At 41.2% G+C, this 22,998-nt stretch overlaps 1 protein-coding gene across 1 annotated transcript in view; it reads left to right on the forward strand.

Moving 5' to 3' along the window:
- Nucleotides 1-10,771, forward strand: part of LOC121562837 — a 29,307-nt gene extending 18,536 nt beyond the window's left edge. Inside the window, exons 4-6 of the mRNA XM_041874999.2 lie at nucleotides 1,587-1,679; nucleotides 3,670-3,855; nucleotides 9,817-10,771. Coding sequence (XP_041730933.2) covers nucleotides 1,587-1,679; nucleotides 3,670-3,855; nucleotides 9,817-9,945 — 408 coding nt within the window. The 3' untranslated portion in view covers nucleotides 9,946-10,771. The remainder of the gene's footprint in view (nucleotides 1-1,586; nucleotides 1,680-3,669; nucleotides 3,856-9,816) is intronic.
- The last annotated feature ends 12,227 nt before the right edge of the window (nucleotides 10,772-22,998 follow it).

Raw genomic sequence — 22,998 nt, forward strand, 5'->3', positions numbered from 1 at the left:
TGTGTGTGTGTGTGTTTAACAGTGATGATGTGTGTGTGTGTGTGTTTGTGTGTGTGTGTGTGTGTCCTCAGAGCAAGAACTCGTGAGTTGGAAGAACTGAGAGGCCTATGGCGTGGGTGTTGTCCTTGGCCACCTGCTGACAAGGCTGACAAGATAGGACCCTTTTGTCCATTGTTATTGGATAGGAACAGAACTTATAACCAGCTCCTGACCTAAATAGATCTTAGCACAACATTTTACTCAACATATCATATTCCATATTCACTATAACAAATATATTTACTACGACATTAGCAAGAACCGCCACATCCTCAGCCGGCTAATCCAGTGTGTGAAGTTTTGCGGAGTGTTTGAGTTAGCTTTGCGAGGCAAAGATGAAACTGAGGGCTCCACCAACCCTGGTAAGCCAACACTTTTGAGATCAGTCAATAAATGCTTCTGGTATTGACTTATATGCTGCCCCTGTCTTCATGTTGTTGCTGGACATATCTTTTTTTAAATGTGTGTAGGTCACCTAAATCATCAGAAAAATTGCCCCTCCTGAGAATTTTTTCAGGAGCCGCCACTGCATGGGAGAGAGGCATAAAGCAATCACAGGTGTTATTAGAGAGAGCTAAGACAACAACTGGTAATAGCGATAACGTTTGGGCTGAGGCTAAACAGAATAAACAGGACAGGGTACCGTGTAAAGGAACAGTCCAGCAGGCATCAGCTGTGTGATCATAAGGTCCAGTGAACAGCAATATGTGAGTCCGAGAGCAGTTCAAATTGGTGCTTCAGCACAGCTAGCAGGGAGCACAATTGTAGTTTGCGTGTGCTAGCGGGCCGGGGCGTGCATACATTTTTGTGTATGGGTGGTCCCGGGGATCGAACCCACTACCTTGGCGTTACAAGCGCCGTGCTCTACCAGCTGAGCTACAGAGGACCACATGAACTGTAACTGAGTAAAATCATCGAAATTGTTGCATGTTGCATTTATATTTTTGTTCAGTGTATATATATATATATATATATATATATATATATATATATATATATATATATATATATATATATATATTTGTGTGTGTGAATAATAAAATAAAATAAAGTTATTCAAGTATAAATTACCAAAATTACCATAGATTGCCATAGATTACCTGTTAATTACCAAAATTACAGAAGGTTCTGGTAACTTTGATAAATTACCAGTAGCTTTGCAACCCTAGCTGCACCTGTTTGACCATTCCACATGGACATTTAGGGTAATCCATGGCATTTATGATTGTTCATCTCTAAAGAAGTCTGATATGCTATCAGAGGTGTTACCCTCTCTTTCAGTCTCTCCCCTCTCTTTTTTTTATGTCCCATCCCATTAACCTCAATATAATCTTGCATCCCATAGCAGTAAAGCTGGACACGCAAAGCAAGGTGCAGCCAAAAGTCACAGATAAGGGGGAGTAGGCGCATTTCTCGCTCAAAAATTATTTAAGATCCTCTATTTAAAAAGTTGTTTAAAGCATTAACATCTTTGGAAAAACAAATGTACGTAAACTTTTTGTAATTAATCGGGAGTATTTCCCCATGTCTTGTTTTTATTACCTCAGGTGTACGTGTTGAAGCGACCCAATGTGGATGAGTATCTCAAAAGAATGGGGGAGTTGTTTGAGTGTGTTCTGTTCACTGCCAGTTTATCCAAGGTGAGTTCACTACTGAATGCTACTGAATGCTGATTGAGATAACTAAAGGTTTTATTAAATTAAATTAAAGGTTGACAGGATCTAACATGTACTAGCCTTAAAGGGAAGTTCATGATTTTACAATGTCGATGTTAGATGGTCCTCACCAGTGGCGGCTCCTGAAAAAATTCTCAGGGGGGGCAATTTTTCTGATGATTTAGGTGACCTACACACATTTTTAAAAAGATATGTCCAGCAACAACATGAAGACAGGGGCAGCATATAAGTCAATACCAGAAGCATTTATTGACTGATCTCAAAAGAGTTGGCTTACAAAATCAAAATAAGTTATCACAGTAAAAATAATCAAGGGTGTTCTTTCACATTCCTCAACACTGCATAAACAATATGCATTTCCATAAACAAATGAAATATCAGCTGAAAATACAGCATCTTGGTATTTGTTCAGATTGCAGGATCAACAAGAGCTTTTACCACATTTTTTGCCTCATGGTTGAATTGGAAATATGTGCACCTGAGCATAATTCACAACAAGCAAGCAGGAGCTTTTGATAGAGGCTACTGAAAACATTGATGCAAGTTATTGGTAATAAGACATTTGTATAGACTTCCATATTCTGCCCTCTTGTATAGATTTGTGAAAATGAACAGTGATAGACATTTTGCCTGAAAACAGAATTTGAAAGTAATTTCTAGAAAAGGTAAACACAGCTATCTGTATGGCTTTGTAAAAATTAACAACCATATTCTGGCCAATTGTATAGATTTGTAAATATGAACAACCATATTCTGGCCAATTGTATAGATTTGTAAAAATGAACATTGAGAAAGATCGAATGATATTGTTTAATCTTACCTTATGGCCTGCACACTGCTTGTGAAGCTGTCGAGGGCACGTTTGATAAAGACAGCATCGATGTCCTTCTTCTGTAGCTTCTGGTACAGAATGTCGACGTGGGGCATGATTTTTGTGAAAAAGCCGCAGGAAAAAAATAAAATCTTCATCATGTAGCATCCTCACGTAGCCAGTCAAATGAACCCAATGAACCCGTCCGAATGGCTTCAAAACATTCTATGAGGTCGTCTCGATTCTCGTAGACAGTTTTCACGACTCTGCTTAGTAGAAACCTGTTGAATTATTAAATTTGGTCTGGGAGGTCCTAATTGTTTCAGTTGCCAATTTATCTTGATTTGTTCGCCGACAAAAAGGAACTTCTTTCAAAGAGACAATCGCGTTGCACTGAAGGCTAGCCATTTTGACAGTAATAGTGAATTGATTGATGAGGCTACCCGCTCTTTTCTTAGTTACGTTCATGGTTATGTTACGTATGACGAAAGCGCGTAAGTGCAAGCCCTCAGAAACCCATAGAGATTGTATTGAAAGCGCTGATATTTGAAAAAAATTGATTTTACATTAGAGGCTATGAGAGACTTCTGGGCGATTTTCAACCTGACTGAAATCGCCCCAAAACGGGCGGGGACATTTGAAGCACGACTTTAGCCTGATTGGACATTTAGTGGCAGATCAGACGTCTAGATTAGAACACTGATAACTACTGTTGCCGTGATATAATTGATTAGAAAAAAAATCCCTTCCTTTTCCCGTTTGGCAGTGCGTCGCCCATATCGCCCTAATGAACACACCGCCCCTGGTCCTCACCCTGAAAGTAGTCTAGAGGCCAGGAGAAACTTTAATCCATGGTTCGGTTTTCTTTAAACAGCCACTACAAACTTCAGATAACTTTAGTCACCGCTAGCTAACAATCAATGGAAGTGATGGGGTCATCTAAAATACTAAACTTCCCCTTTAAGACTGTGACGCTTGTTTGACATGTTATATGTTTCGAATTCTTAGAAACTTTGCCCTGCCATTCTAATCTGTTATTCATACACACACACACATTTCACAAGAAATGTGTAGACACACACACACAGCTTTCTGTGACATACCATCAGGGACAATGTTGTGTGTGTTTTCCTTTTGTGCCAGTATGCCGATCCCGTCTCCGACCTGCTGGATAAATGGGGTGCCTTCCGACACCGTCTCTTCCGCGAGTCCTGCGTGTTCCACCAAGGAAACTATGTTAAAGACCTGAGTCGGCTGGGCAGGGACCTCAACAAAGTCCTCATAGTAGACAACTCCCCAGCCTCCTACATCTTCCACCCTGATAATGCTGTATGGCATTCCTACTTCTATCTACCTGTATACTAATTTATAATACTAAGCCCTCAATTCAATCAATTGCAGATACAACTACAGTTGTATCTGAGGTATCTGAGGTGCTAAAAAGGTGTCAGATGCTCTTTATGTGTGTTCAATGGCATTTCCATTGAAAGGGAACCTTCAAAGGGGTAGTTACTTATTCCTTTCATATTCCCTAAGGTGTTGTTGTTTCCTCCAAACATGGTTATTTAACAAAATCCAGAATAATCCGTCTTGATAGAATTTCTTTGAGAACGTAGCACTGTTAGAGGATATAGATTTGATCCTAATTATTATTATTATAAAACCTTTATTTATTAATCAAAGTCCCATTGACACCGATGTCTCTTGATTCACATAATGTATCATAAACATTCAAAGTACATAATAGGGAATTAGTGACACAATTAATACAATCAAAGGCGGGAGCATGAAAAATACAGAAATACAATTTAAAAAAAACATGTACATTCCTCTGTGAACAGGTAATTTCCCAATGTCCTGAAATGACCAAAAGACACTAGTGTGTCCAACTATAGAGTATTCTGAAATGTGTTCCATGTATGTGGTGCGTAAAAACTGAAGGCTGTTTTACCTAAATCGGTAGCAACAAAAATTATTTCAAGAATGACCTATTCCTGGGAGCGAGTAAGGTATTTCATACTTCTGTATGTCGGGAGCGATGTGAGGTAGTATGGTAGTTTCTCCACGAGAGCTTTGTAAATTAACAGAAGGCAATGTTGCGTTATCCATGTTGCCAGAGACGTCTAGCCCATTTTCTGATACAGATCACAATTATGTTCGCAAAAACGGTCACCCGTAATAAAGCAGAAGGTGCAATGATAAACAGCATCAAGTGGTTTTAAAGAAGAGGCAACTGCGCTCATAGATGTCGCCATAGCCAAGGGCTGACAGGAAAGTCGACTATCAAGTTTCCTACTATCAAGTGAAAGGTACGTTATATTTCTGTAGAAGAAGCCCAGTTAAATTCTCAGTTTATTTGTTAGCTCATCAACATGTGTTTTAAATGACAACTTGTCATCGATCCAAATGCCACGGTTTATTTATATGAGGGGACTCGCTCAATTTGGGCTCCATTCAACGGGCAGATATGTAAGTTACATTACATTTACATACTCCTGAGTGGCGCAGTGGTCTAAGGCACTGCATCGCAGTGCTAACTGTGCCACTAGATCCTGGTTCGAATCCAGGCTCTGTCGCAGCCGGCCGCGACCGGGAGATTAATGGGCGGCGCACAATTGGCCCAGCGTCGTCCAGGGTAGGGGAGGGAATGGCCGGCAGGGATGTAGCTCAGTTGATAGAGCACGGCGTTTGCAACGCCAGGGTTGTGGGTTCGATTCCCACGGGGGGCCAGTATAAAAAAAAATATGTATTCACTAACTGTAAGTCGCTCTGGATAAGAGCGTCTGCTAAATGACTTAAATGTATGTTTGTGGGGCCAATTGCGATTTGACACAGTCAGCAACAATACATTGAGATCTATCCATACGGTATTTTATTTTATCAACCACATGCATTACTATGAAGTCCGACAGAGGACAACGTATGCAATAACGATGAATGTTCCACAGTGTCGAAAGCATTAGATAGGTCTATAAACAAGGCAGTAAAATGCTGTTTTTTTTAATCATCTAGAGAGCATGCAAGATCATTGACAACAGGGTATGCAGCTGTCTAAATCCAGATTTATTTGTATTAAGGATACAGTTCCTGGTTAAGAAGGAGCGAAGTTAAGAGTTTATCAGTAACCACTTTTCCATCCAACCATTTCATGCAGATTAATTACCTGACGCATGGAAAAAGTCTCGACCGGACTGATGGTAATATAAAATGCCAGTACAATTTTATAAATGCCGACAGACAATTTGTTTGTTCGACGTGGTGGGATCTTTTTGTGTTGGTAAAATGAATTATGCGAGAAATAGCGGTGGAAAAGCCTTTATGCGCAAATATTGATATAATAACCATCATATCGAAGTAAACTTGGAGTCATGCGATGATATGTTGTGTGGTCCTCCCACTACGACTCGGGAAAGCATGCAGTTTATTAGGCTACAGATGAAATAAGTTATGATGAACTTCATAGGGTGGTGAATATGCAAGGTGATGAGCTTGATGCTCCATTCCAATAAATATTGAGGGTCTTATTCTGGTGACATGATGATCGATGTTTGACAAATACAAATAAATCGCTCTTATCCATAATAGTCTCATAATGTAGCTAGCCAAGCTGCACTGTATCTGCAAGCTGTTGGCTAGAGCGCATGTGCAATGACCAGAGTAGGCACATTTGCTATATAACGCAACAGTTTTTCTTACAAAACCATCAGTAGAGTTGAAAATGCGATGGAAACCCATTATTTTGTATTTATTTTTTCATTCGGTACATGGGAACTTAACGGCAAAATTAATTTGTATGTGCACTACATCATCACGCACAGCCTTTTATCTGCAAAAAGTCTGTTTGATGGAAACACATCTCTGGTGGTGAAATGCGAATATAGTTTATGCAGATTTTTGAATATTTGCATGAAACTCTGTCGCAAATTGGATGGAAACCTAGTTACTGAATCGCTTGCTTTTCAATGAACCGCTAACTAATACAATCTGTTTCCACTAGCATTCCTACATTCTCCAAACATGCTAGCCAATATATTTTGGACATTGCTGCATAACTTGCTAACAAATGGTAAAAAAGTTTGGAGGAAACGATAACCCCCTGGAGAAGTAGAAAATAACCTAAAACTTAAAGAAGTCTTTAGTGATAGTTGACCTTTTTGAAGTTTTAGTTTATTTTCAACTTTTCTTTTCCAACTATCACTAAACACTTCTTTAAGGCATTTTTTGGGGGGTGGTTAGACAGATTTTTTCAGTATATTATTTCAGAACAGCATGTGTGATACAGATGTTGGATCTTAATATATATATATATATATATATATATATATATATATATTAATATATACAGTGGGGAGAACAAGTATTTGATACACTGCCGATTTTACAGGTTTTCCTACTTACAAAGCATGTAGAGGTCTGTAATATTTATCATAGGTACACTTCAACTGTGAGAGACGGAATCTAAAACAAAAATCCAGAAAATCACATTGTATGATTTTTAAGTAATTAATGTGCATTTTATTGCATGACATAAGTATTTGATACATCAGAAAAGCAGAACTTAATATTTGGTACAGAAACCTTTGTTTGCAATTACAGAGATCATACGTTTCCTGTAGGTCTTGACCAGGTTTGCACACACTGCAGCAGGGATTTTGGCCCACTCCATACAGACCTTCTCCAGCTCCTTCAGGTTTCGGGGCTGTCGCTGGGCAATACGGACTTTCAGCTCCCTCCAAAGATTTTCTATTGGGTTCAGGTCTGGAGACTGGCTAGGGCACTCCAGGACCTTGAGATGCTTCTTACAGAGCCACTCCTTAGTTGCCCTGGCTGTGTGTTTCGGGTCGTTGTCATGCTGGAAGACCCAGCCACGACCCATCTTCAATGCTCTTATATTTTTTTAGTCATTTTAGCAAACGCTCTTATCCAGTGCATACATTATTATTTTTTTCATACTGGCCCCCCGTGGGAATCGAACCCACAACCCTGGTGTTGCAAACACCATGCTCTACCAACTGAGCTACATCCCTGCCGGCCATTCCCTCCTCTACCCTGGACGACGCTGGGCCAATTGTGCGCCGCCCCATGGGTCTCCCGGTCGCAGCCGGCTACGACAGAGCCTGGTTTCGAACCAGGATCTCTAGTGCCTTAGACCACTGCGCCACTCAGGAGGTTGAGGTTTGAGCCAGTATGCTACAGCAAGAAAAGAATCCTGCAGCAACCGGAAATGTGAATTATCATGTGGATTATAATTAATGGACATTTTTGTAAGGGCTGATACATTTTTCTGAAAGTGGAAATTACGAACTTCAGAAGCCTTTTTAAACCTCAAATACTATACAAGTTTAAAATGTCCTGCATCGCAGGAAAGTTCCCCTGCAACAGGGTGATCAAATTAAGATCCTATATCTGTATCACTGATGTTCTCTGCAAAATAATGTCTGCGGCTTCCATAGTTAGGTACAGTTAACAAAAATATAAACGCAACATGCAACAATTTCTAAGATTTTACTGAGTTTCAGTTCATATCAGGAAATCAGTCAATAGAAATAAATTAATTAGGCCCTAATCTATGGATTTCACATGACTGGGAATACACATATGCATCTGTTGGTCACAGATCACTTTTTTTTTTTAAGTAGGGGCGTGGATCAGAAAACTAGTCAGTATCTGGTGTGACCACCATTTGCCTTATACAGCGCGACACATCTCCTTCGCATAGAGTTAATCAGGCTGTTGATTGTAGCCTGTGGAATGTTGTCCCACTCTTCTTCAATGGCTGTGCGAAGTTGCTGGATGTTGGCGGGAACTGGAACATGCTGTCGTACACATCGATCCAGAGCATCCCAAACGTGCTGAATGGGTGACATGTCTGAGTATGCAGGCCATGGAAGAACTGGGACATTTTCAGCTTCCAGGAATTGTGTACAGATCCTTGCGACATGGGCCATGCATTATCATGCTGAAACATGAGGTGATGGCGGTGGATGAATGGCACGACAATGGGCTTCAGGATCTCATCACGGTATATCTGTGCATTCAAATTGCCATAGATTAAATGCAATTGTGTTCTGTAGCTTATGCCTGCCCATACTATAACCCCACCGCCACCATGGGGCACTCTGTTCACAACGTTGACATCAGCAAACTGCTCGCCCACAAGATGCCATCTGCCATCTCCCCGGTAAAGTTCAAACCAGGATTCATCCATGAAGAGCACACTTCTCCAGCGTGCCAGTGGCCATCGAAGGAGAGCATTTGCCCACAGAAGTCGGTTACGACTCCGAACTGTAGTCAGGTCAAGACCCTGAACTGTAGTCAGGTCAAGACTCTGATGAGGACGGCGAGCACGCAGATGAGCTTCCCTGAGGCGGTTTCTGACAGTTTTGTGCAGAAATGCTTCAGTTCTGCAAACCCACAGTTTAATCAGCTGTCCAGGTAGCTGGTCTCAGACGATCCCGCAGGTGAAGAAGCCGGTTGTGGAGGTCCTGGGCTGGCGTGGTTACACGTGGTCTGCGGTTGTGAGGCCGGTTGGACGTACTGCCAAATTCTCTAAAACGACGTTGTAGAGAAATGAACAATCAATTCTCTGGCAACAGCTCTGGTGGACATTCCTGCAGTCAGCATGCCAAATTCACGCTACATCAAAACTTGAGACATCTGTGACATTGTGTTGTGTGCACATTTTAGAGTGTCTCCTATATAATGATCATGCTGTTTAATCAGCTTCTTGATATGCCACACCTGTCAGGTGGATGGATTATCTTGGCAAAGGAGAAATGCTCACTAACAGGTACAGTATGTAAACAAATGTTGCACAACATTTTATAGAAAGAAGCTTTTTGTGCGTATGGAACATTTCTGGGATCTTTTATTTCAGCTCATGAAACATGGGACCAAACTTTACATGTTGCATTTATATTTTTGTTCAGTGTAATTTTGGTGGTTATGGGTAAAGAATATGCTCCAATGGAGAAATGTGAGATCAGTGTAAATGTACCAAACTAACAGCATGCAGCCTCTCAAACCCATACTTCCTGTTCGAGATTCATGGCTTTCGTGATGCAATGTCTATCTAAAAATGTGTTTCATATGTTCACCTATGACCTATTCATGAGAATGTGAATTTTCACATTCTTATGAATAGATTAACTTTTTTTATTTATGATTAGATTTTATTTCTGCATATACCATTACGCATATACATATAACTAACTCAATGGTACACATAGATTTGTGCCATTATGTAAGAAACTTGACTTTGTTTATGACTTCGCCTTTTCACACACTCAGGTCCCCGTAACATCCTGGTTCGACGACAAGGCAGATACAGAGCTACTAGATCTCATCCCACTCTTCGAGAGACTAAGCAAAGTGGATGATGTCTACAATATTCTCAAACAGCAGAGGACTGCAAGCTAGTGCGTAATAAGACACCGGCGGCAACTTTTCACCACAGGGGGCCATGGAGGAGGCTGGTGGGCAACAGGCTTCAAGTTTCTTCCCACTAGAAGGACCAGCTAGTGTCTCTCGGTCATTGTCATCCTCCAAATTCCATTCACACAAACGTGATAGAGAGGCCACTCAGTTTGGCAGAGAGACTTAACTATGAGGAACTGCTTCATGGCAAACATTGTAAAGAATGGTGTCAGTTATCTTTTCACATTCGATGCGGTAATCACCTCTTGGTTATGACTTTTGGCAAAATAAAATGTGCTAACTTTGAATAATTCTAGTACAGTGTCCAGGTGGGGAAATGGTTTGTAATCCATATGCTGGAGATGTATGTGTGAAATTTCGTTCTAACAAGCATAATGTATTCTTCTGTTCTTTCACGTACTTGAACTATACTTTTTTAAATGCAATATCATATTGCAAGTCTAACATTTAACCTGTACAGTCAGTTGAGTAGGTTGTCTTTTCATAGCTCCTTGTATTGATGCCTTGTAACGATTGTAATTTTCTTTATGACACTTCCTGACGTGTTTGCTTGCGAGTGTACGTGACTACGTCTCTGTGCATGCGGGTCTGCGTTACCTTTAAAATACAATTCAGCAATAATTTGACAAGATATACATCTTTAAATACCAAAAATATTTTAATGACTATAATCATTTGCTGTTTTTTTCACTGCATGCAACAAGAGCGTTGACATCCATGTAATGAAACTGAAGCTGCTGGTTAATTAAAAGAAAGAACTATAAAATGATTTGTACTTTCCCACAATAAAGCATGATTTATTGAAAGAGGTAATATCTCACTACAATGAATGATGCATACACTAATAGAGTAATTTATTAAATTGCAGGGGGTGTTGGAAACAAATTAAATGAAAAGGAAAATGGAATATGGAACTGACTTCACTTCATATGAAAACATGAATTATTAAATACAATGTACATTACTCAGTCAACTCTGCATTTAAACTTTAATCTAATCTAATAACATGATCAATATACTGTTAACTACCACCTTTCTAAATTAACAAATTTTGGCCCAATGTATTTATATTATAAGCCTCATGTTACTTGACAGAACCCATGATTCACAGTAGCTTGAATTTCTGCCTCCAACAGAACAACTTCAAATTGTAAAAAACGATGTCTATACAATGGACACGTGATGAAAAATGCACATGAAATGATGCAATTATGCTGCAAGTAATGATGATCAAGAAATTTAAGAGCGAGAATGGTGCTGTTGCTTAAATGACCTGACTGACTGACTAAAAGGGAATTTAAAGTAAATTATAATAGAAACTAATGGAAACTTGAACCTTTTTAAATGTAGGATTGAATCCTAACTTGAGAAAAATGCACATCTCAAAGTTCTGGATAAATTCATTGATGTCAAAGGGGATTTGTGCTAAAAAGCTGGTAGCTCAAGTTAGGATTTTTCCCTTACTAAACAACTTACAGTTTATCAATATTAGACATACACTGTTTTGTACACTCAGTGTAAGTAGCCGTTATGGGCCAAATTCTAAAATAGGATCCGTGCTCTTTCAGACGTTTGCATAAAACATTCATTCATATTTATGGAAGATTTGCAAGCAGATTCCACTCAAACAGATCTCAAGTCAGGATTCAGTGCCAACTTTGTAATCAATTGTATTCTCCAACTTTACTGTAGGGCTGACTTTAGGGCACATTTTTATATTACATTACATTTTATGGATTAAGCACTCAACTCTGTACTTACTGTAAATTGAATGTACCTACAGCCTTTGAAGATGTCATTTGTTCAAGGCATTGTTTTGAGTGAGTAGGGCACTGGGAAATAATTACACAAAATCTTTCAATTACTTATTGTTAAAAACTTTGACACAAACTTGTAACCGCCTTTATAAAGACAGGAAAATATCTTAAAATTGTAACCCTTACCATTACAATTTCACATTCAAATATGAACACAAACAAATTGGTGGATAAGATATCGATCCATCTCATTCTGATGTTGATACTGCATCAAGATGATACCACATCTGTCAAGGATCACCTGTTGAAGATGAATAGTAGAAAAAAGGACACAAATAATCACAAATATCAATCCTATGTTATGTACAGTGTGTTCTATTCAAGCAAAAACGTTAAACAGGTTTCCGCAATAAGACATAAATATCTGTCTTCATGCATGCATTGCAAAATGCATGTTTTGTATGATGATATTAGTGTCAACATACAGTCGATATCTTCAATGTATTTGTATTTCATTATTTGAAAATGTTGGCTCTATTATCCCTCTATAGCAGGGGTGTCAAACGTACGGCCCGCGGGCCGGATCAGGCCCGCAAACGGGTTTAATCCGGCCCGCGAGATGATTTCGGGAAACAAATTTTTTTTATTTTTTTCTATTTTTTTGTAAAGTATAAAAATGCGCTGCAATTTTTCAATAAAATAAACTTCTGTTCCAATTGCGTCCACTGGATGGCGCAATAGCAATTGTGTTAAGCAAGCAAACTGTTTATACCGGGGCAGAGCAAGTAGGTCAAGCACGTGCAGCCAATGAGCTACTTTGTTTTGCCCGCGATATTTATTACGGCTTCTACTTTTAACATTATGTGCTTTGGCACCCTCATTGCCCCAATATGTCTCTGTCAAAAAAGAGAAAAGTGGACGCAGAGTGTTCCAAGAAAAATGGTCATCCTATTTATTCACGGAATTGAATGGGAAAGCTGTATGTTTGGTGTGTTCAGAGCATGTTGCAGTGCTGAAAGAATATAACCTTCGTCGCCACTATGTGAGTCTTCATGCCGACAAATATGACAACTTTCAAGGACAGCGGAGATGAGAGAAGGTGAATGAACTGTTGGCGGGTCTGAAGAAACAGCAGTCTGTGTTTACTCACAGCCGAGACATCAGTGACGCTGCAGTGAAAGCTAGCTACCTCATTGCTAATGAAATCGCAGTGGCTTCAAAACCATTTAGTGAGGGTGAATTTGTAAAAACATGCATGATGAAGGCAGCGGAGATTGTGTGCCCTGAAAAGCGGCAGGCTTTTGCAAATATCAGTCTGACAAGAAACACAGTTGCAGACAGGATTTCCGATCTTTCAGTGGATTTGGACAGCCAGTTGAAGCAAAAAGTAAAGTCATTTATTGCGTTTTCGGTTGCAATTGATGAAAGCACGGACATTACAGATGTTGCACAACTGGCCATTTTCATCCGCGGAGTTGATGACACATTGACCGTCACCGAGGAGTTCATGGAGTTGGTGCCGATGACAGATACAACGACAGCAGCTGATTTTTTTACCGCACTCGTCGGCGCGCTGGACAGGGTCGGAGTGGACTGGTCCCGCGCTGTCAGCCTGGCTACAGATGGTGCGCCCTCAATGATCGGGAAAAAAGCAGGCGTTGTGACAAAGTTCAGAGAGAAAGTGCAATCTGCAAATGGAGGACGTGATTTTTTGACTTTTCACTGTATTTTGCACCAGGAGGCTTTGTGTTGCAAGTCATTAAAGATGGATAACGTCGTGAAGGTGGTCATCCAAACTGTTAATTTCATCCGATCCAGAAGCCTGAATCACTGTCAGTTTGACAGCCTTCTCAGAGAGAAAGACCACATCTATGGCCTGCCATACCACACTGAGGTAAGATGGTTAAGCCGAGGTGCTGTGCTGAGGCGTTTCTTTGATTTACGAGAAGAAATTGAACAGTTCATGGAAGAAAAGGGCAAACCAGTGTTAGAATTTCATTCCGCAGAATGGATGCAGGACCTTGCATTTATGGTGGATGTTACAGAGCACCTGAATAACTTGAACAAACAGCTGCAAGGGCGCAACAAATTTGTCACGCAGTATTATGACAGCATACGTTCTTTCAAGTTGAAGCTGTCATTGTGGGAGACGCAACTTGCCGGTGGTGATGCAGCTCACTTCCCCTGTCTGAAAAATGTGTGCGCGACCCAACATGTGGCAGACATGAAGCGGTTCAAAGATAAAATAACGGGACTGTTACGGGAGTTTGAGCAACGCTTTCAGATTTATGTTTATATGTTTTTATGTTGATGTGCTATTGTTTTTAATTGATTTTATTTTATTTGTTTATTTAACCTATTCTTGACTCTGTGGTTCTTGCACTTGTTTGGGGAACAGGATTTCATAATTTTTATCTACATTTCTGCCTGAGAAATGACACCCTGATATAGTTCTGTGATCTGTGATATACTTCTGTGAATCACTGAGGCATTGTGTGTTTGTGTGTTCTTTGTCCTCAGAACTTTCAAATAACTTGAGGTGTTTTATGATTAATAGTGATGTTTACATTTACATTTTAGTCATTTAGCAGACGCTCTTATCCAGAGCGACTTACAGTTAGTGAATACATCTTTTTTTATACTGGCCCCCCGTGGGAATCGAACCCACAACCCTGGCGTTGCAAACGCCATGCTCTATCAACGGAGCTACATCCCTGCCGGCCATTCCCTCCCCTACCCTGGACGACGCTGGGCCAATTGTGCGCCGCCCATGAGTCTCCCGGTCGCGGCCGGCTGCGACAGAACCTGGATTCGAACCAGGATCTAGTGGCACAGCTAGCACTGCGATGCAGTGCCTTAGACCACTGCGCCACTCAGGAGTATGTTGTGCTTTTGGACACTGTCCTCAGGCTCCAGCTTTATGTTTATATGTTTTTATGTTGATGTGCTATTGTTTTTAATTGATTTTATTTTATTTGTATATTTAACCTATTCTTGACTCTGTGGTTCTTGCACTTGTTTGGGGAACAGGATTTCATTATTTTTATCTACATTTCTGCCTGAGAAATGACACCCTGATATAGTTCTGTGATCTGTGAAACAGTTCTGTTAATCACTGAGGCATTGTGTGTTTGTGTGTTCTTTTTCTTTAGAATTTTCAAATAAACTTGACGTGTTTTATGATTAATAGTGATGTTGTGCTTGTACTATTTTGGACACACTGTCCTCAGGCTCCAGCTTTATGTTGTATGTTGATCGTATTAAAACAAAGAAAACAATCTGAAGTTGTTGTTTTTAAGTTATATATACCATGATTTTTCCGGTCCGGCCCACTTGGGAATAGATTTTCCTCCATGTGGCCCCTGAGCTAAAATGAGTTTGACACCCCTGCTCTATAGTGTTGATTCATACTATATTGAGTGAAGGAGTTTACTGGGAATCGTCATGGAAGTATGCTAATTCAATTATCTCTTGGGCATGACAATTGTTTTTGTTTTATTTTGGTCTTATCTTGAAATACAATAATACACAATGGTTTTGATTGAATAGGGAAAGACGATATACTGTATTTGAATGCAACTGCATAAATACTACAATGAAGGTTCAATTGAATTGGGGACAACCAGTGACCCTCAGTTAGCTATAGTGGCTAACTACAGTAGCTATAATAGCCTCAAGTAGCCATCATGAGCCAAATCCTGAAATAAAACCCAGTTTTGGTCCTGAAATACAATAACAACCCAACAGTTTTGATTAAATAGGAAAATATAGTACATAATAATGTATGCAACTGCATAAATACAGTACTACAATACAGGACATTATCAGGAGCCTGTAAAGCCTTAGAAGTCTACCAGGATATACATTCCCTATCGTCTGACCTAGATATCAGTGCCCATGGAGAGAGGTGCACATAAACACCAAACATAGTTAACAGCAGGGGTGTGTCAAACTAATTTTGCCCTGGGAGCCACATTCGGTCAGAGGGCAGCACTGAAAATGTCTATATTTTCTCGCCTTTCAAATTAGCAAAACAATTGTAGTCTATCCATCGTTTTGGGAATTTCTATGCACCCCTGACTGTCTAGCTTTCATTTCGGTGATTATTAGTGAGCTGGACACAGTCAAGAAACTGTGCCGCTGGCATGCCAAATCACATGCAAAAGGAAAAGGGTTCGCTTACTCTTGACATGGAGCGCTGATCTTGGCTTTTCCCGACGTGAACTCCACCAGTCCGCTCATGTCGACATAGGTCTGTCGGAGGGTGAGTCGGTGGACCTTGCCCATCTTCTCCAGGCTGACCTTGGGCACATGCTGCAGGGCCTCCCCCTTCAGGCTCCACACTGAGGATTTGAGGACGGGGACCGAGACCTCACATTCGAAGCAGGCCTCGTCTGGGGCCACCACCTCCACGCTCTTCAGTTCCCTCACCATTAGGAGAGACTGAGCTTTGTTGACCAGAGAAAGAGAAATCAATTGAGGGAAAAATGGGGGTGCACTCAAAGGTACACTCAACAAGATGACATCATCATTAACAACAAAGCAACATAAGACCACAATGTCACCAAAATTCAGATATACAATGACTGCCATTGCTGGCTTCTCACAATGTGCACTTTCCACCATAAATGATGTTTTGAAGTCTGTTGATGTTGTTGTCCATGTTGTATGAGGTTACCCCATTGTGTTTGCGGATGTCACCTTGCTGAGTGTACTTTTAAACATGATTACCCTATACACTCTAGTTACTCTATGATGAATTAAATGAGAATCAAATTACTCACCTGTACATGTTAATTGCAGATAAGGTGCATGGAACAATGCTTGAATAGAATTTATGGTAACACTTTCCATTAAGTTACTTTCATACCTGGTTAACGCTGTAAGTTCACTTGTAACAACATGTTAATACAATGTTGTTACATAGAACTTTAGTAACTGCATTACAATTACATAGTACTAGAGTTGACCTATGATCCTCTAAAATACTGAACTGAGTGACCTGTAGTGTGTAATGAATAGGAATGTCTTATTGCAATGTCCCCAGTAGATGGAGCTGTTATTTTCAGGTCACTGATCCTTCTACGCTTCCCTTAGACACAGATCTAAGAACAGCCTACTCTCCCCAAATCCTAACCATCAGGGGGGATGCAAAACTGACCTTAAATTATTGACCTTGCTATATTACTGAATAAAATTGGGGAACTATTTAGTCCCTATATTTTCCATTCATTTGGAATTGAGCCATATACTGTAGCTGGATCAACACAATATATGGAGAGGACGTAGCCTCATCTTGACAATAATGCCACTTTTCAGGTCTGAAACCATGATTGTGGGGTGAACTGTCACTTTTTGATGTTCTTACCTTCTACAGTTAATTTCGCAGAGCATGTGTGCTTCCCAACCTGCACACTGTAGGTTCCTTCATCATCCAGTGCCACCTGTTGAATGACCAGCTTGCGATAGAAGCCCTCACTGCAGTTCTCAAAGTGCTCCGAGGGCAGGATGACATTGCTGCCCTTCTACCAGCGGATACTGCACTGCAGGTTGGACACGGAGCAGTGCATGATCGCACGACTCATCTCAAGGGCTACTTTGTCTTGGAGAGGTTTCGTTATGTTCAAGGGAAGCTCTGCAAGGATAAAATACTATTTGGTTTGGTTCCAAAGTGTGGTGTGAGGTGTGGTCTGTGACCTGACGATAATTCATTTAGACTAGTGGCTGGCACTAAAATCGATAAATCAATATTTATCGATATCGTATTGGAAAGAAAGCATCTGATATTGATATACACTTTCCATATCCTGTCCCCATAACTCATTTGTTACTACAATAAAGGAACTGTATGAGTTTACCTGACATTTCAATGTGGGACAGTCTATAGAGAGAGATTTGACTACAATTTCAGAAAAAGGAGGTGCCTGAGTGGTTAGTGCTACCAGAGTCGGCAGGGGTTTGAATCTGATCCACTACCTCTCTGACTCACACTCCTCCTACCTTTCCTGTCTCTTCACTGTCCTATCCGTTCAATAAAACAACACAAAGCATGGGAGTGGGAATACAAAGAAGAAGTAATCATATTACCCTCCACCTCCTGGTAGGCTGTGCATTCCATGTGGTTGCTGACAAACTTTATCTCTCCAGAGTTCTCTACTCTCACGTTGCACAATAAGAAAAAAATGCTTGGTCCCTAAAAAGACATGCAAAATCAGCTACCATACAACCTTTGTTTTTTCCAGCCATATTAGTGTTTTGAGAAATTAAAGTAATGTTTCTAAGAGCCATATTATTATTATTATTATTTATTTGTATTTTTTTAGGGGGTAGATGTCACGAATTCAGCCGAGGCTGCCCCTCCTCCTTGCTCGGGCAGGCTTCGGCGTTAGTCGTCACCGGAGTACTAGCTGCCACCGATCTATGTTTCTGTGTTCTACTTGTTTTGTCTTTATTGTACACACCTGGTTCCCATTATGTTCATGATTTGTTCCCTATTTAACCCTCTGGCTCCAACTGTGTTGTGTGTGTGTTTGTTCTATGTTTGGTGTCATAGACTGGTGAGCAGGGTTTGTCCTCCCTGCGTGGAGATTATGTTAATTTATATTCACAAGTAAAGTACGTTGTCTACTAGCTCTGTGTCCTGCGCCTGACTCCGTCCTACCGCTACACACTGACGCCTGACAGTAGACCAGCTTTAATATTTCAGATAGATTGTAACATCCATCAATGTAATTGTCTGCATCACTTCCAATCCCCCATATGTTTTTTTTTCTCGCATATATATATATATATATATATATATATATATATATATATATATATATACAGTGGGGAAAAAAAGTATTTAGTCAGCCACCAATTGTGCAAGTTCTCCCACTTAAAAAGATGAGAGAGGCCTGTCATTTTCATCATAGGTACACGTCAACTATGACAGACAAAATTAGAAAAAAAAATCCAGAAAATCACATTGTAGGATTTTTTTATGAATTTATTGGCATATGATGGTGGAAAATAAGTATTTGGTCAATAACAAAAGTTTCTCAATACTTTGTTATATACCCTTTGTTGGCAATGACACAGGTCAAACGTTTTCTGTAAGTCTTCACAAGGTTTTCACACACTGTTGCTGGTATTTTGGCCCATTCCTCCATGCAGATCTCCTCTAGAGCAGTGATGTTTTGGGGCTATCGCTGGGCAACACAGACTTTCAACTCCCTCCAAAGATTTTCTATGGGGTTGAGATCTGGAGACTGGCTAGGCCACTCCAGGACCTTGAAATGCTTCTTACGAAGCCACTCCTTCGTTGCCCGGGCGGTGTGTTTGGGATCATTGTCATGCTGAAAGACCCAGCCACGTTTCATCTTCAATGCCCTTGCTGATGGAAGGAGGGTTTCACTCAAAATCTCACGATACATGGCCCCATTCATTCTTTCCTTTACACGGATCAGTCGTCCTGGTCCCTTTGCAGAAAAACAGACCCAAAGCATGATGTTTCCAACCCCATGCTTCACAGTAGGTATGGTGTTCTTTGGATGCAACTCAGCATTCTTTGTCCTCCAAACATGACGAGTTGAGTTTTTACCAAAAAGTTATATTTTGGTTTCATCTGACCATATGACATTCTCCCAATCCTCTTCTGGATCATCCAAATGCACTTCAGACGGGCCTGGACATGTACTGGCTTAAGCAGGGGGACACGTCTCGCACTACAGGATTTGAGTCCCTGGCGGCGTAGTGTGTTACTGATGGTTGGCTTTGTTACTTTGGTCCCAGCTCTCAGCAGGTCATTCACTAGGTCCCCCCGTGTGGTTCTGGGATTTTTGCTCACCGTTCTTGTGATCATTTTGACCCCCACGGGGTGAGATCTTGCATGGAGCTCCAGATCGAGGGAGATTATCAGTGGTCTTGTATGTCTTCCATTTCCTAATAATTGCTCCCACAGTTGATTTCTTCAAACCAAGCTGCTTACCTGTTGCAGATTCAGTCTTCCCAGCCTGGTGCAGGTCTACAATTTTGTTTTTGGTGTCCTTTGAAAGCTCTTTGGTCTTGGCCATTGTGAAGTTTGGAGTGTGACTGTTTGAGGTTGTGGACAGGTGTCTTTTATACTGATAACAAGTTCAAACAGGTGCCATTAATACAGGTAACGAGTGGAGGACAGAGGAGCCTCTTAAAGAAGAAGTTACAGGTCTGTGAGAGCCAGAAATCTTGCTTGTTTGTAGGTGACCAAATACTTATTTTCCACCATAATTTGCAAATAAATTCATTAAAAATCCTACAATGGGATTTCCAGGATTTTTTTCTCAATTTGTCTGTCATAGTTGACGTGTACCTATGATGAAAATTACAGGCCTCTCTCATCTTTTTAAGTGGGAGAACTTGCACAATTGGTGGCTGACTAAATACTTTTTGCCCCACTGTATACTGCTCAAAAAAATAAAGGGAACACTTAAACAACACAATGTAACTCCAAGTCAATCACACTTCTGTGAAATCAAACTGTCCACTTAGGAAGCAACACTGATTGACAATACATTTCACATGCTGTTGTGCAAATGGAATAGACAACAGGTGGAAATTATAGGCAATTAGCAAGACATCCCCAATAAAGGAGTGGTTCTGCAGGTGGTGACCACAGACCACTTCTCAGTTCCTATGCTTCCTGGCTGATGTTTTGGTCACTTTTGAATGCTGGCGGTGCTTTCACTCTAGTGGTAGCATGAGACGGAGTCTACAACCCACACAAGTGGCTCAGGTAGTGCAGCTCATCCAGGATGGCACATCAATGCGAGCTGTGGCAAGAAGGTTTGCTGTGTCTGTCAGCGTAGTGTCCAGAGCATGGAGGCGCTACCAGGAGACAGGCCAGTACATCAGGAGATGTGGAGGAGGCCGTAGGAGGGCAACAACCCAGCAGCAGGACCGCTACCTCCGCCTTTGTGCAAGGAGGAGCACTGCCAGAGCCCTGCAAAATGAACTCCAGCAGGCCACAAATGTGTGCATGTGTCTGCTCAAATGGTCAGAAACAGACTCCATGAGGGTGGTATGAGGGCCCGACGTCCACAGGTGGGGGTTGTGCTTACAGCCCAACACCGTGCAGGACGTTTGGCATTTGCCAGAGAACACCAAGATTGGCAAATTCGCCACTGGCGCCCTGTGCTCTTCACAGATGAAAGCAGGTTCACACTGAGCACATGTGACAGACGTGACAGAGTCTGGAGACGCCGTGGAGAACGTTCTGCTGCCTGCAACATCCTCCAGCATGACCGGTTTGGCGGTGGGTCAGTCATGGTGTGGGGTGGCATTTCTTTGGGGGGCCGCACAGCCCTCCATGTGCTCGCCAGAGGTAGCCTGACTGCCATTAGGTACCGAGATGAGATCCTCAGACCACTTGTGAGACCATATGCTGGTGCGGTTGGCCCTGGGTTCCTCCTAATGCAAGACAATGCTAGACATCTTGTGGCTGGAGTGTGTCAGCAGTTCCTGCAAGAGGAAGGCATTGATACTATGGACTGGCCCGCCCGTTCCCCAGACCTGAATCCAATTGAGCACATCTGGGACATCATGTCTCGCTCCATCGACCAACGCCACGTTGCACCACAGACTGTCCAAGAGTTGGCGGATGCTTTAGTCTTACTTTGTGTTGCAAGTCATTAAAGATGGATAACGTCGTGAAGGTGGTCATCCAAACTGTTAATTTCATCCGATCCAGAAGCCTGAATCACTGTCAGTTTGACAGCCTTCTCAGAGAGAAAGACCACATCTATGGCCTGCCATACCACACTGAGGTAAGATGGTTAAGCCGAGGTGCTGTGCTGAGGCGTTTCTTTGATTTACGAGAAGAAATTGAACAGTTCATGGAAGAAAAGGGCAAACCAGTGTTAGAATTTCATTCCGCAGAATGGATGCAGGACCTTGCATTTATGGTGGATGTTACAGAGCACCTGAATAACTTGAACAAACAGCTGCAAGGGCGCAACAAATTTGTCACGCAGTATTATGACAGCATACGTTCTTTCAAGTTGAAGCTGTCATTGTGGGAGACGCAACTTGCCGGTGGTGATGCAGCTCACTTCCCCTGTCTGAAAAATGTGTGCGCGACCCAACATGTGGCAGACATGAAGCGGTTCAAAGATAAAATAACGGGACTGTTACGGGAGTTTGAGCAACGCTTTCAGATTTATGTTTATATGTTTTTATGTTGATGTGCTATTGTTTTTAATTGATTTTATTTTATTTGTTTATTTAACCTATTCTTGACTCTGTGGTTCTTGCACTTGTTTGGGGAACAGGATTTCATAATTTTTATCTACATTTCTGCCTGAGAAATGACACCCTGATATAGTTCTGTGATCTGTGATATACTTCTGTGAATCACTGAGGCATTGTGTGTTTGTGTGTTCTTTGTCCTCAGAACTTTCAAATAACTTGAGGTGTTTTATGATTAATAGTGATGTTTACATTTACATTTACATTTTAGTCATTTAGCAGACGCTCTTATCCAGAGCGACTTACAGTTAGTGAATACATCTTTTTTTATACTGGCCCCCCGTGGGAATCGAACCCACAACCCTGGCGTTGCAAACGCCATGCTCTATCAACGGAGCTACATCCCTGCCGGCCATTCCCTCCCCTACCCTGGACGACGCTGGGCCAATTGTGCGCCGCCCATGAGTCTCCCGGTCGCGGCCGGCTGCGACAGAACCTGGATTCGAACCAGGATCTAGTGGCACAGCTAGCACTGCGATGCAGTGCCTTAGACCACTGCGCCACTCAGGAGTATGTTGTGCTTTTGGACACTGTCCTCAGGCTCCAGCTTTATGTTTATATGTTTTTATGTTGATGTGCTATTGTTTTTAATTGATTTTATTTTATTTGTATATTTAACCTATTCTTGACTCTGTGGTTCTTGCACTTGTTTGGGAACAGGATTTCATTATTTTTATCTACATTTCTGCCTGAGAAATGACACCCTGATATAGTTCTGTGATCTGTGAAACAGTTCTGTTAATCACTGAGGCATTGTGTGTTTGTGTGTTCTTTTTCTTTAGAATTTTCAAATAAACTTGACGTGTTTTATGATTAATAGTGATGTTGTGCTTGTACTATTTTGGACACACTGTCCTCAGGCTCCAGCTTTATGTTGTATGTTGATCGTATTAAAACAAAGAAAACAATCTGAAGTTGTTGTTTTTAAGTTATATATACCATGATTTTTCCGGTCCGGCCCACTTGGGAATAGATTTTCCTCCATGTGGCCCCTGAGCTAAAATGAGTTTGACAC

Source organism: Coregonus clupeaformis, chromosome 23 (assembly GCF_020615455.1).
Source record: "Coregonus clupeaformis isolate EN_2021a chromosome 23, ASM2061545v1, whole genome shotgun sequence".
Classification (NCBI taxonomy): Eukaryota; Metazoa; Chordata; class Actinopteri; order Salmoniformes; family Salmonidae; genus Coregonus; species Coregonus clupeaformis.